Raw genomic sequence first — 14876 nt, 5'->3', positions numbered from 1 at the left:
CTGCGGCGCTAATGAGCATCATTCAATAAACAATCTTTATCAATGAGAGGTTTATAATCCCTCTGCCCAGCGACGATCGTGCTTTGTCTGCGCTGAGATGGCACGTCAGTGCCTGGCAAGGACCTTGCTGATCGCAGGTCCCGGTGTTGCCTGTGGTCAATGCCGCGCCCTTAGGAAGGTGCGGCGACAATGAGTCTCCACAGCCCAGAGTGGCTGTGGACGTCTGTCGGAGCCTCAGCGCTCTTACTGAACAAAGCTGCGCTTCTGCTCGTTCCCAGAATACTGCGTATCTCTGTAGTTGACTGTCGAGATGGCGTGAACGTGGAAGACCCAACGGCAACACGAAAGACAGCCTGAGTGACCTTCCCAGTACACAGCTGGTAGGGTGGTGCTTCCACTGCCGCGTAGCGGCGACATAGGCGCTCAGCGCCCAAGTTAAACATCTTGGACTGTTGTGACTGATAGGACCATTGCTTGCTCATCAGAACTCCCATGCATGGCCGATCTGCTGTGCCGTGTGGCAGTGGACTTCAAGCTAGTGGCAGCTTTTAGACACTTGTTGAATTCACCAGAGCTGCTTGCAACTTAATAGAGCTGATCTTCCATCGTTATCGGTGTTGCTTATGGAATACCATCCCTCTGAGAATGAGCTTGAAGAGGGCGGATGTTTCGTAGCAGCCAATGAACTGATTACCTCCAGGCAGATGACCGAATTTGCTCTCGGTTCTGAGCCTGTCAGCACCCTCGGCTGCTCCAGTGCTTAAATGTAGACTTTCAGTGCGTTCCATTATACCAGGTTTGCACCCTGAAAGGCGTTCTTATGGAAACTCAAACTGAAGTTATTGCTTTTAGCCTCGTTCCAGTAATGAGTTCAGTCTGCTCCGCACTGTTGTCAAACGGCTGAATCAGTTGTTCTTGACTTCCTTCGCGAATAGTCTTTTAAAACGAGCTCTCGATTTGTTCGTACTTCACTCGTGTTGACATCTGCACCCGCTTAGTGACTAAATTTTGTTCCTGCACTTACTTACTGCTCTACTGCAACAATGAATTCCGACAGTCAGTAACCTAAAAGGTCAAACCAAAACAATCAGTCCAGACAGGTAAATTGTTGTTGTTGTTGTCTTCATTCCAGAGACTGGTTTAATGCTTCTCTCGATGCTACTCTATCCTGTGCAAGCTTCTTCATCTCCCAGTACCTACTGCAACCTACATCCTTCTGAATCTGCTTAGGTATTCATCACTTGGTCTCCCTCTACGATTTTTACCCTCCACGCTGCCCTCCAATACTAAATTTGTGATCCCTTGATGCCTCAGAACATGTCCTACCAACGATCCCTTCTTCTAGTCAAGTTGTGCCACAAATTCCTTTTCTCACCAATGTATTCAGTACCTCCTCATTAGTTACGTGATCTATCCACCTAATCTTCAGCATTCTTCTGCAGCACCACATTTCGGAAGCTTCTATTCTATTCATTCCTAAACGGTTTATCGTCCATGTTTCACTTCCATACGTGGCTATACTCCATACAAACACTAACAGAAAAGGCTTCCTGACACTTAAATCTATACTCGATGTTAACAAACTTCCCTTCTACAGAAACGCTTTCCTTGCCATTACCAGTCTAATTATCCTCTCTACTTCGACCATCATCAGTTATTTTGCTCTCCAAATAGCAAAACTCATCTAGTACTTTAAGTGTCTCATTTATTAACCTGATTGCCTCAGCGTCACCTGATTTCATTCGACTACATTCCATTATTCACGTTTTGCTTTTGTTGATCTTCATCTTATATCCTCCTTTCAAGATACTGTCCATTCCGTTCAACTACTCTTCAAGGTCCTTTCCTGTCTCTGACAGAATTACTATGTCATCAGCAAACCTCAAAATTTTTATTTCTTCTCCATGGATTTTAATTCCTACTCCAAATTTCTCTTTTGTTTCCTTTACTGCTTGCTCAATATACAGATTTAATAACATCTGCTGGCCGGAGTGGCCGAGCGGTTCTAGGCGCATCAGTCTGGAGCCGCGCTACCGATACGGTCGCAGGTTCGAATCCTGCCTCGGGCATGGATGTGTGTGATGTCCTTAGGTTAGTTAGGTTTAAGTAGTTCTAAGTTCTAGGGGACTGATGACCTCAGCAGTTAAGTCCCATAGAGCTCAGAACCATCTGAACCATTTTTTGAATAACACCTGGGATAGGATACAACCCAGCCCAGTCTGACTCCCTTCCCAACCACTGCTTCCCTTTCACGCACCTTGACTTATAACTGCCACCTGGTTTCTGTGCAGATTGTAAATAGCCTTTCGCTTCCTGTATTTGACATCTGCCACCTTCAGAATTTGAAAGAGAGTATTCCAGTGAACATTGTCAAAAACATTCTCTAAGTCTACAAATGCCAGAAACGTAGGTTTGCCTTCCCTTAATGTTTCTTCTAAGGTAAGTCGTAGGGTCAGAAATGCCTGACGTGTCCCAACATTTCTACGCAATTCAAAGTGATCTTCCCCGAGGTCGGCTTCAACCAGTTCTTACATTCGTCTGTATAGAATTCATGTTAGTATTTTGCATCTGTGACTTATTGAACTGATAATTCGGTAATCTTCACACCTGTGAACACCTGCTTTCTTTGGGATTGGAATTATTATTTTCTTCTTGTAGGCTGAGGGTATTTCGCTTGTCTCATACACCTTGCTCACCATATGGTAGAATTTTATCATAGCTGGCTCTCTCAAAGGTATCAGTAGTTCTAATGGAATGTTGTCTACTCCCGAGGCCCTATTTCGACTTAGGTCTTTCAGTGCTCTGTCAAACTCTTCACTCAGTATCATACCTTCCATCTCCATAATATTGCCCTCAAATACATCACCCTTTTATAGACTCTCTATATACTTTTTCCACCTTTCTGCCTTCCCTTCTTTGCTTATAACTGGTTTTCCATCTGAGCTTTTGATATTCATACAAACGGTTCTCTTTTCTCCAATGCTCTCTTTTATTTTCCTGTAGGCAGTATCTATCTTACCCCTAGTGATATATTACATTTGTACTCTAGCCATTAGTGCTTAGCCAGATAAATAATAAAATAATGAAATAATAACAAATTATGGAATAAATTTAACGTAGAGCACAGATATTTTAGAGGGTTGAAAATTAAAGTCAGTTATGTTTTCACTAGTATCGAAAGGTAAAAACAGTATAACAACTTAGGTTTATATTGAATTCATTTAAACGGAAAAATATCGGTGGTAAACGCAAGAGATGACAATTGTGCTGCTTGCTATAGTTGACACAACATGGTGAGAAAGAGTGTTCTCATTGAGATAAAAGGTAGACATGAAAAAGGCAAATTAAAAAACAAACATCCTTCTTGCATGAAATGATACACAGAATTATGTACGTTAGAAATAGTACCACGAAACTGTAGATTTTTAATAACTATAGTTCGCGTAAAATACTGCTCAGAAGTAATAACAGATTTTCCTTTACAACTTCGTTCAAAACTGTTATGGGTCATTATCGAGTGACAGGAGTTTAAGACAGCCTAACTTATAAATATAATGTTACAAGATAAGATTGCATTTAAACATTGACGCACGAAGAGAAAACTGCATTCATTGGACAACCTTTTTTTTATATTATCTGGGACTCACTTAAATTCACGTGTTCTATTGTAGAACTGATGAATTCAGACTTATAACTTTATAATTATGATTTGTGTTTCTCTTGTTATTGCGTGTTCAGTCCGAAGGTCGCTTTGATACAGTTCCCGATGCTAGTTTATTCTGTGAAAAAAATCTTCCTCCCTGCATAGCTACTGCAACATATATATATATATATATATATATATATATATATATATATATATACACGAACCTGTTTGTTGATCTCATACTATAATTTTTATCTATCAAACTTCCTTCCTTTATTAAATTAGCCTTGCGTTGAAGCTCGACGATGTTTTACATCAACTTATGCTTCCTTTTCGTCAAGTTGTACAATAATTTCCTTTCTTCTCAATTTTTTCGTTAAGTGTACAATATTAATCAGACTAAATTTAGAAGGTTGTTTGGAAGTAATGTCTAAGTGTTTTTGTGCGTGGTACTCATGCTCTCCATGATTCTTCAGAGGGAAGTAATAGAATTATGATTTATTCCGTGATATGGCTACCTGTTTTTCTATGAAAATAAATTCACAGCAGTGAACAGCCCTGTAATATGCAGTCACCAGAACGTACAACGTCAAACAAGGAGTAATGCAATAATCCTCATATACAAAAGCACTGTGATGTGGTTGCCGTCGCTGTGGGAAAGGCTCAACACACTGAGGTGACAGAAGTCATGGGATACCTCCTAACATTTGATCGGACCTCCTTTCGTCCAACGTAGTGCAGCATCTCGACGTGGTAGGGGCTCTAGAAGTCGTTGGAAGTATCCTACAGAAATAGTGAGTCATGCTGCTCTATAGCCGTCCGTAATTGCGAAAGTTTTGCGGTGCTGGATTTTGTATACGAAATCACCTCTTGATTATCTCCCATAAATATTCGATGGAGTTCACGTCGGGCGATCTGGGTGCCCAAATCAGTCTCTCGGACTGTCCAGAATGTTCTTCAACTCAGTCGCGAACGATTGTGGCTCGGTGACATGGCGCACTGTCATCCATAAAACCTCCACTGTCGTTTTGGAACATGAAGCGTTCAGATGTGTGTGAATTCCTAAGGGTTCCTAGACTTACACACACTACTTAAACTAACTTCAACTTATGCTAGGTACAACACACACACCCATGCCCGAGGGAGGGCTCGAACCTCCGGCGGGAGGGGCCGCGCAATCCGTGATATGGCGCCTCAAACCGTACGGCCACTCCGCGCTGCGGAACATGACGTCCATGAATGGTTGCAAATAGTCTGCAAGTAGCTGAACATAACCATTTCCAGTCCATAACTACGTGGGGTCTGCGCCACATTCGAACCTTACCAACAGCTCTTACCAATTGAAAGTGGAACTCATCTGGTCAGGCCACAATTTTCCAATTATCTGGGGTCCAACCGATACGGTCACGAGCCTAAGAGGAGAGCTGCAGGCGATATCGTGCTGTTGGCAAAGGCACCCGCACTGTTCTAACGGATAATGTTCGTCGTACGTCCCATTTTGGTTTTTGCGGTTATTTCACACAGTGTTGCTTGTCTGTCAGCAGTGACACCTGTATGCAACTGCCACTGCTCTCGGTCACTAAGTGAAGGCCGACGGCCACTGCTTGAAACTTCGTATCCCCGGCCCACTGTGACTCTCAGGACATTGAATTCCCCAACGATTTCCGAAATAGGATGTCCATGCGTGTAGCTCGATCTGCCATTCTGCATTCAAAGTATGTTAATTCCCGTCGTACTGCTATAATCATGTTGAAAATCTTTTCACTTAAATCACCTGAGTATAAATAACAGCTCCACTAATAGACTGTCCCCTTATACCTTGTGTGCGCGATACTAGCGCCACCTGTATACAGGGTGAGTCACCTAACGTTACCGCTGGATATATTTCGTAAACCACATCAAATACTGACGAACCGATTCCACAGACCGAACGTGAGGAGAGGGGCTAGTGTAATTTTTTAATACAAACAATACAAAAATGCAAGGAAGTATGTTTTTTAACACAAACCTACGTTTTTTTAAATGGACCCCCGTTAGTTTTGTTAGCACATCTGGACATATAAACAAATACGTAAGCAGTGCCGTTTGTTGCATTGTAAAATGTTAATTACATCCGGAGATATTGCAACCTAAAGTTGACGCTTGAAACCTCCGACGTTCAGTTGCGTGTTGTAACAAACACTTGATTGCAGGGGCCCAAACAGCTGCAACATACATCGCGTTTCTACAGAATGATCTGCCAACGTTGCTCGAAAATGTCTCACTGGTATCAGCAAGATGGTGCACCTGCACATTCCGCAATTAACACTAGGCTGACCCTTGACAGGGTGTTCGACGGGCGTTTCATAGGACGTGGAGGATGCATAAATTGGCCAGCCGGTTCTACTGATCTTACAGCTCTGGACTTCTTTCTGTGGGGTACGTTAAAGGAGAATGTGTACCGTGATGTGCCTACAACCCCAGAGGATATGAAACAACGTATTGTGGCAGCCTGCGGCGACATTACACCAGATGTACTGCGGCGTGTGCGGCATTCTTTACGCCAGAGATTGCAATTGTGTGCAGCAAATGATGGCCACCACATTGAACATCTATTGGCCTGACATGTCGGGACACACTCTATTCCACTCCGTAATTGAAAACGGAAACCACGTGTGTACGTGTACCTCACCCCTCATGGTAATGTACATGTGCGTCAGTGAAAAAGACCAATAAAAAGGTGTTAGCATGTGAACGTAATGTGCTGTTCCAGTCCCTTCTGTACCTAAGGTCCATCACCGTTCCCTTTGGATCCCTACGTAATTCGGTGCTCTCCGACACACACGATCGAACAGCGGAGGAGTGGTACTCAAGCGTCAACTTTAGGTTACAATATCTCCAGATGGACTTAACATTTTACAATGCAACAAACGGCACTGATTACGTATTTGTTTATATGTTCAGATGTGGTAACAAAACTAACGGGGTCCATTTAAAAAAACGTAGGTTTGTGTTAAAAAACAGACTTCCGTGCATTTTTGTATGGTTTGTATTAACCAATTACACTAGCCCCTCTCCTCACGTTCGGTCTGTGGAATCGATTCGTCAGTATTTGATGTGGTTTACGAAATATATCCAGCGGTAATGTTAGGTGACTCACCCAGTATATGCATGTCGCAATCCGATAACTTTTCTCACCTCAGTCGATAGCGCTGTATAACCGCTCTGCCACAACATTCAGTGAACTCATACACGAAGTGCGTATTGACCAGCTCTTCAACACTGTTAACGTACAACCAACACTGCCGAAAAATAAAGAACCTGAGCAGTACAGACTTCATGCTTGTGGGCTAAGACTTAACGTGGAATCAGAGATGCAAGCAGAAAGTGCCGACAGTGAGTGAGACAAGTTTGTTTACAACAAGTCACACCACCGGCCGTAGTGGCCGTGCGGTTCTAGGCGCTACAGTCTGGAGCCGAGCGACCGCTACGGTCGCAGGTTCGAATCCTGCCTCGGGCATGGATGTGTGTGATGTCCTTAGGTTAGTTAGGTTTGATTAGTTCTAAGTTCTAGGCGACTGATGACGTCAGAAGTTAAGTCGCATAGTGCTCAGAGCCACTTGAACCATTTTTGAAAAGTCACACAGGTCATACAGTCAACATTGGCATCGATATTCGGACATTTTCAGTTTAATACAGGTATCAGAATAAATTATGGTAAGAACTGAAACGAAACCAATTTACTCTTTATCGAAAGACCGGAGACCACTGCGCTCCTGTAGCAAAATACTTAGAAAATTTCCCTGAACAACCTCTTAAATTTTGTCCTTCGCGTTAAGGTTCACCCTGCTTCCTATTCTGTGTTTAGTTGTTGCCGTCTTGTCTAGAGTGAAGTGTGTTTTGGCGAGCCGAACGCTTCTGTTTTTCTGGCAGACGTGCTGGACGAGGTTACGGTGAACCAGCTGAATAACGATTTCGAGGGTGCCATCGACATCCAGCTGCGGTTGCCGGATGCGGAGTCGAAGCAGGCGGCCGCCGTGGTCATCAGACCCTTCTACTTCGGCAACGTCTCCACCATCACCGCCGACGACGCTGTGCCCTACGCCGCCGTAAGTAGCCCGCTACACCACAGTGAAGTGCTAACAATACGATAAGGTGACAACAGCGTATGGATAGTGATAAGCGCATCTTCAGATGGCGGTAGTGGCGCGTACACTAGGTATAAAAGGGAAATATATTGCCGGAGCTGTCATTTGAACGAAGTTGACTCATTTCCAAAGGGTTTTCCGATTGTGACTGGAATTAACGGACTTTGAACGCAGAATGGAAATTGGAACTAGATGCGTGGGACGTTACATTTTGGAAAACGTTAGGAAATTCCATATTCCGGAATCCACAGTGTCAAGCAGTGCCGAAAATAGCAAATTTCAGGGATTGCTTTTCGTCATGGACAACGCGGTGGCCGACGACCTTCACTTAACGGCTGAGAGCATCGACATTTGTGTACGGTTGTCAGTAAGCATCTGCATTTGCGTACAGTTTTCAGTACTAAGAGACAAGCTACGATGGTGGGTCAAATGAAAACCTGAAATTTATAATAACAAATCGAAATTTCGCGCCGTTATCCTGCAAGTTGGTAAGCGTGCTACAAACAACGTGCAGAATGGCATGTAGGTGGCAGCATAGTGCAGATGCTCACATACCGTCGAAGTATCAGTATAAAAATGGCCGCCCCACTTGCGACCTGCACCAGGGAAGAACAGCGTTCTGTTATTCGGTTTTTGCGTAGTGAAGGTGTGAAACCTATTGAAATTCATCGACGAATGACGATTCAGTACGGTGATGCATGATTGTCACAGCAGCAGGACTACGAATGGAGTAGGAAGTTCGCAAATGGTGTGACTTCAGTGGAAGATGCTCCTCGTCCAGGTCAGGCAAAACGAGTTGTGACTCCACAGAACATGCAGCAGTTGAGGCCATAGTGAAAGACAACCGCTGAGTGACACTGAATGGCATTGCAGCATGTTTACAGATTAGTCATGGGTCAGCACACCACATTGTGCATGATGTGCTGCAGTTTCACAAAGTGTCTACAAGATGGGTGCCACGGCAGCTGAAATGAGAGAACGACGTGTTGCTGCTTGTGAAGAACTTCTTCGGCGCTTTGAACGAGAAGACGATGGCTTCCTTGCAAGAATAGTTACTCGAGACGAAACCTGGGCTCACTTCCACCAACCGGAAACGAAGAGAGCGAGCAGGGAATGGCGCCACTCCTCATCACCAAAACCAAAGAAGTTTCGAACAGAACCATCAGCAGGGAAGGTTACGCTGACTATCTTATGGGACGAAAAAGACGTCGTTTTGGAGCAGTACTTGCCTAGAGGGACCACTGTCTCCAGTGCATCATACACAGATCTCCTAAAAAATCATCTGCGGCCTGCAATCAAATCAAAGCGACGTGGATTGCTGTTAGCAGGTGTCTTTTTGCAACATGACAATGTAAGGCCCCACACTGCCCGTATAACAGTTGTAACAATCACAGACCAGCATTTTGAGTGTCTTCCTCATCCACCATACTCACCAGACCTTGCCCCAAGTGATTTCCATATGTTTGGACCACTCAAAGACGCAATGGGAGGAAAGAAGTTCCGTTCTGATGAAGACGTACGCCACGTGTTGCATGAGTGGTTGCACGGACTACCAAAAGAATTTTTTTTCTGAAGGAATTTATGCACTTTGAAAGCGTTGGAGGACTTGCATTGTGCCTGAGGGAGATTATGTTGAAAAGTGGTACAGCTTTGTACCATTCCTGCACAATAAGTAGTATTTAAAAAAATATTTAAATTTTTTATTTGACTCACCCTCGTACATTGCTTGAAATAACCGCAGAAATCAGTGGGCGCGTACAACCAACAAATTTAGTGCTAATGGGCTGTGGCAGCAGACGACCTACGCGAGCACCTTTGCTACCAGCACGACATCACCTGAAGCGCGTCTCTCGGACTCGTGATCGTGTCGTTTGGAACCCGACTTCAGTTGGTAAGAGCTGATGGTAGGGTTCGAGTATGGCGCAGACCCCACGAAGCCATGGAGTAAAACTTGAGTTAAACAGACAATTTCAATTTTGCGATAAATACTGTTTTTTAGTTACAAGCAGGAGGACAAAAATGCTCCTTAGATTACGCAGTTCTTTATATATCCTCACTCAGTCTGTAGAAGGTTCACCGCTTCCAGTCTCTGGCGTAATCTAACAAGACATAGATCGCGTACGCAAACAAAGCGGTCGAAATGAGGTAACGCCCAATAGGAATGCAACGCATTTAATGTACAGGTAACATGATTATGGTCTTAAGTGATTAAGGCTGCCTGGAAATCTACCATAGTCTACACTTACTTATGACATTCTGCGGTATTTTTACAAATATATGTATATGTATGAATTAGGGCGTCGTTATTGGCTCCTTGCTCTTCCCGTTGCTCTGCTATGCTACTAGTCATCCTAAGTAATGGTCATCAGCCTTGCTTTCTCATGCGAGACATGAATAAACTTCTTACGTCTCCAAAGTCTATAATTAAAACATCTGTAGCTATCTAAATCACTTTCAGGAAAGATTCGGAGGTTCGACCATTGGAGGAGAATACATACATCTCTAGTAGTTCACACACCACTTCCAATTGGTCATCAGCAACACTCCAGTGATCATCACAACAACGAAACCAAGATACAGTTCAGACTCAACAGGAAAAGGTCCACGCAAAAACATCACTCACAAATTTTCAAGGCCCAGAGGCCACACGAGTTCTACGCATCACGAGAGCTGCAGGCGATTTCGCGACTGCGAGAACGGAAAATTTCTGCCTTTCAGCCAGTCCGAATCAACAGAAGAATCTACGAATTTACTCTAGTCACTTCCTGCTGCTGTCCTGGCAGGACTTCTAAAAGTATCTCTGCAATTGGTGTCGCAAAAAATCGGTCACCGTGGGGAAATTGCTCGACCTCGATCTAGCTACATAAACTCCACCATTTAGGATGATTAGTGACAGGTAGACGTATCAATTCCAGCCCGAAGAAGGGGTTCTTTTTCCAGAAACCGATCTGTCGAAGACCACAAGTGTAAAAATCACACAAACGCGGCCAGCAAATGATATATTACAGAAGCTGATTGCCCGTATGGATTCTCTCTTCATTGTTCGATTATGAGATAATCCTCATCCACTCAAACGTACTTAGTATTTATGCTTGCTTCAGTGAAGGAATTACACTGCTCAAAAGAATTATGAGACCATGAATTTGGGCGTCTGTCATACTCCACTGAGTAATAATTGAAGACTGCACATCTTACCGTATTATATCTATATCATTCAAAATTTAAGTACACAACGAAGCATTATTATATCCTCATCCATTTGTGTAACAAGACGTGAAATTTCTAGCAGGGGTCGAAAACAAAGTGGAAACATTCATTCATCTCGTATCTTGGGTGCTTTTCATTCGACTTTGGGAACTTCAATAATTTGTATGCCCTCCGTGAGCATTTAACACAGCCTGATACCTATTTAGTATAAGCCTGTGAGGTCACCCTGTAGTAGCCGTTCCCAATCTTCAGTGAGACTCCTTGAGAGTTCTTGGAGAGTCTGTGGAGGTAAAGGACGACCACCAACATGCTTTTCAAGCAAGTCCCACACATGCTCGGTGGAGTTCAGGACGAGTCTTGCCGTAAGCCATTCCATTACTTCAATGTCCATGCTTCGCAATACATCCCCGGTGACGCACGACACATGTGCCATGACAGTAACGTGCATGAGAAAGAATTCTGGGCCACCACAGTATACAGCAGCCACAAAATGGTTGAACAAGATCTGTTCAATGTGCTGCCTCTCGGTAGGACGACCAAGGGAAACGACAAGAGCCGTGATTCTGTAACGCATAATACGGCCTATGGATTGCGAACTGCTTTAGCTGTTGCATACAGCGAAAGCAAAGATCTGAAGCTATGCAGTAAGGCCACAGGTACCGTCTGCATCAAAATATTCAACATTCATGGCCCCTCACATTATCATAGAATCCTGGGCGATTCTGTTGATTTACTCGACAACATCGCTCACCACGGCGTCACCACATATTAACACGGCCATTAGTTTGTGTCAGAGGGAATCTAGACTCGTCTGTGAGTAACAGGTATAGCCAATTGAGAAGTTGCCTGTTAACACGGGAATGGTAGAACCAAGGCGTCGTGCGAGGTGCTGTCGCATCAAGTGGAGTACTCGAATAGGATGTCAGTGTCATAAGGCTCTCTCACGAACCTGTTCCTTACAGTAACATCGAAAACGTAAGCGCCAGTGGCACCTCCTGAGGTAGTCTTGCAGTGCTCTAGTGGTAGCTATATGATACCGCAACGCAGAGATGGGCAGATATCAGTCTTCACGTGTTGTCGTAATGCGTGGGTGACCTTGTTTAACCCGCTCGTAACTCACCTGTCTCACTATCGCGTTAACAGATGGAGAGAAATCGGCATCTGCAGCAACAAGACGGAAAGTCAATCCTTCTTGGATCAAGCAGATTGTCCTTGCAACTTTCGCTGCATTAAGAAGTCGCACTACATGTGCTCAATTGAATACAATGTCCATAAGCGACAACTGCCGTCTGTGTACCTCACCAGAACACAGTGTTTCACCGATAATTAAATCCTTCTGCGGGATCACCTGATTCTGTAACGCATAACACAGTCGGTAGATGGCGAATGGCTTTATTTGTTGCATACAGTGTAATGCATAACACAGCCGATGGATGGCGTATTGCTTTAGTTGTTGCACAGCGGACATTGATACAGGTGTCCCCATAATTCTTTTGAGCAATCTACACTCCTGGAAATGGAAAAAAGAACACATTGACACCGGTGTGTCAGACCCACCATACTTGCTCCGGACACTGCGAGAGGGCTGTACAAGCAATGATCACACGCACGGCACAGCGGACACACCAGGAACCGCAGTGTTGGCCGTCGAATGGCGCTAGCTGCGCAGCATTTGTGCACCGCTGCCGTCAGTGTCAGCCAGTTTGCCGTGGCATACGGAGCTCCATCGCAGTCTTTAACACTGGTAGCATGCCGCGACAGCGTGGACGTGAACCGTATGTGCAGTTGACGGACTTTGAGCGAGGGCGTATAGTGGGCATGCGGGAGGCCGGGTGGACGTACCGCCGAATTGCTCAACACGTGGGGCGTGAGGTCTCCACAGTACATCGATGTTGTCGCCAGTGGTCGGCGGAAGGTGCACGTGCCCGTCGACCTGGGACCGGACCGCAGCGACGCACGGATGCACGCCAAGACCGTAGGATCCTACGCAGTGCCGTAGGGGACCGCACCGCCACTTCCCAGCAAATTAGGGACACTGTTGCTCCTGGGGTATCGGCGAGGACCATTCGCAACCGTCTCCATGAAGCTGGGTTACGGTCCCGCACACCGTTAGGCCGTCTTCCACTCACGCCCCAACATCGTGCAGCCCGCCTCCAGTGGTGTCGCGACAGGCGTGAATGGAGGGACGAATGGAGACGCGTCGTCTTCAGCGATGAGAGTCGCTTCTGCCTTGGTGCCAATGATGGTCGTATGCGTGTTTGGCGCCGTGCAGGTGAGCGCCACAATCAGGACTGCATACGACCGAGGCACACAGGGCCAACACCCGGCATCATGGTGTGGGGAGCGATCTCCTACACTGGCCGTACACCACTGGTGATCGTCGAGGGGACACTGAATAGCGCACGGTACATCCAAACCGTCATCGAACCCATCGTTCTACCATTCCTAGACCGGCAAGGGAACTTGCTGTTCCAACAGGACAATGCACGTCCGCATGTATCCCGTGCCACCCAACGTGCTCTAGATGGTGTAAGTCAACTACCCTGGCCAGCAAGATCTCCGGATCTGTCCCCCATTGAGCATGTTTGGGACTGGATGAAGCGTCGTCTCACGCGGTCTGCACGTCCAGCACGAACGCTGGTCCAACTGAGGCGCCAGGTGGAAATGGCATGGCAAGCCGTTTCACAGAACTACATCCAGCATCTCTACGATCGTCTCCATGGGAGAATAGCAGCCTGCATTGCTGCGAAAGGTGGATATACACTGTACTAGTGCCGACATTGTGCATGCTCTGTTGCCTGTATCTATGTGCCTGTGGTTCTGTCAGTGTGATCATGTGATGTATCTGACCCCAGGAATGTGTCAATAAAGTTTCCCCTTCCTGGGACAATGAATTCACGGTGTTCTTATTTCAATTTCCAGGAGTGTAGTTCCCACATTCAACGCCACCATGTTTCGTCGTCACGTTTCATTGTTGCTGAGGATTGGTTTGATTCATATTTCGTAAATGTTTTAGATTCCATACTGCTGTCCAAGTTAGTTGTGCATAACTAAGCATATCTGTATGCTTCTAAGTCTGTGTATACGATCACACTAGAAATTATTTTTTTTCCAGAATCGTCTTTAGCCGCTACAGGTCGATGTCAAACTGTACACGCTGTCCCTGCCGTTGTCCTGACAGCGTCTTGTCCGAGCCAAGTTTCACTGCACCGCAAAAGCGCCCAAGCCTTGTCCTCCTTTTCCTGAATGCTGCCTTGTTCTCCAGCTTTATGAACGACATCAAAAAGCACTACAAAAATTTCACGAAGTGAATAAAAGCAAAAGGGGGAAAGGATACATTGGACTAGATTTGTTGATGACACTGTGAGTGTTGTAGACTCCGAAAAAGAATTGAATAGAATGCTGCAAGTCCTATTACACACTCTTAAACTATGCAGATTAAAAGGGAACAAACGGAAAAAAGTAATGATAAGCTAGAAAATATGGGAGAAATCAAACCGAATACGAAAATTTATGACCTCAGAACTGAGCAGATGAAACAATTTTGTTATCTCGGTAGTATAATGACAGAAGACGGATTGTTAATGGAAATTGAGTGAACGATAGCCCTGGCAAAGCAGGCATTTGTGAGTAAGAAAAACATTTTAATCAGCAAACATATCAACGCCGATATCGGAAAATGACCAAAATCACTTATACGGTGTACTCTCCTCTATGGAAGGGAAAGTTTGAGTCTGGGTAAATTGGAAAGGAATCGAAGCTGCTGAAATTTGGATATGGTGAAAATTGACAGGAACGTGCTGGATGAAAAAAAAAAAACCTGAAAGTCTTGAGGGAAGTCAACGAAGAGAGCAGATTACTAACGAAAATCCAAAACAGAAAAATAAAATTTACTG

The 14876-nt window shown here is 44.9% G+C and overlaps 1 protein-coding gene across 1 annotated transcript in view; it reads left to right on the top strand.

Moving 5' to 3' along the window:
* The window catches only part of LOC126462936 (esterase FE4-like), a 50298-nt gene that overhangs the window by 32061 nt on the left and 3361 nt on the right, over positions 1-14876 (top strand). Inside the window, exon 5 of the mRNA XM_050096116.1 lies at positions 7559-7734. Within this exon, the coding sequence (XP_049952073.1) occupies positions 7559-7734 (176 nt within the window). The remainder of the gene's footprint in view (positions 1-7558; positions 7735-14876) is intronic.

Source organism: Schistocerca serialis, chromosome 1 (assembly GCF_023864345.2).
Source record: "Schistocerca serialis cubense isolate TAMUIC-IGC-003099 chromosome 1, iqSchSeri2.2, whole genome shotgun sequence".
In the NCBI taxonomy this organism is placed as follows: domain Eukaryota; kingdom Metazoa; phylum Arthropoda; class Insecta; order Orthoptera; family Acrididae; genus Schistocerca; species Schistocerca serialis.
Note: the sequence above shows the minus strand (reverse complement) of the source record. Positions and strands in the feature narration are given on the sequence as shown.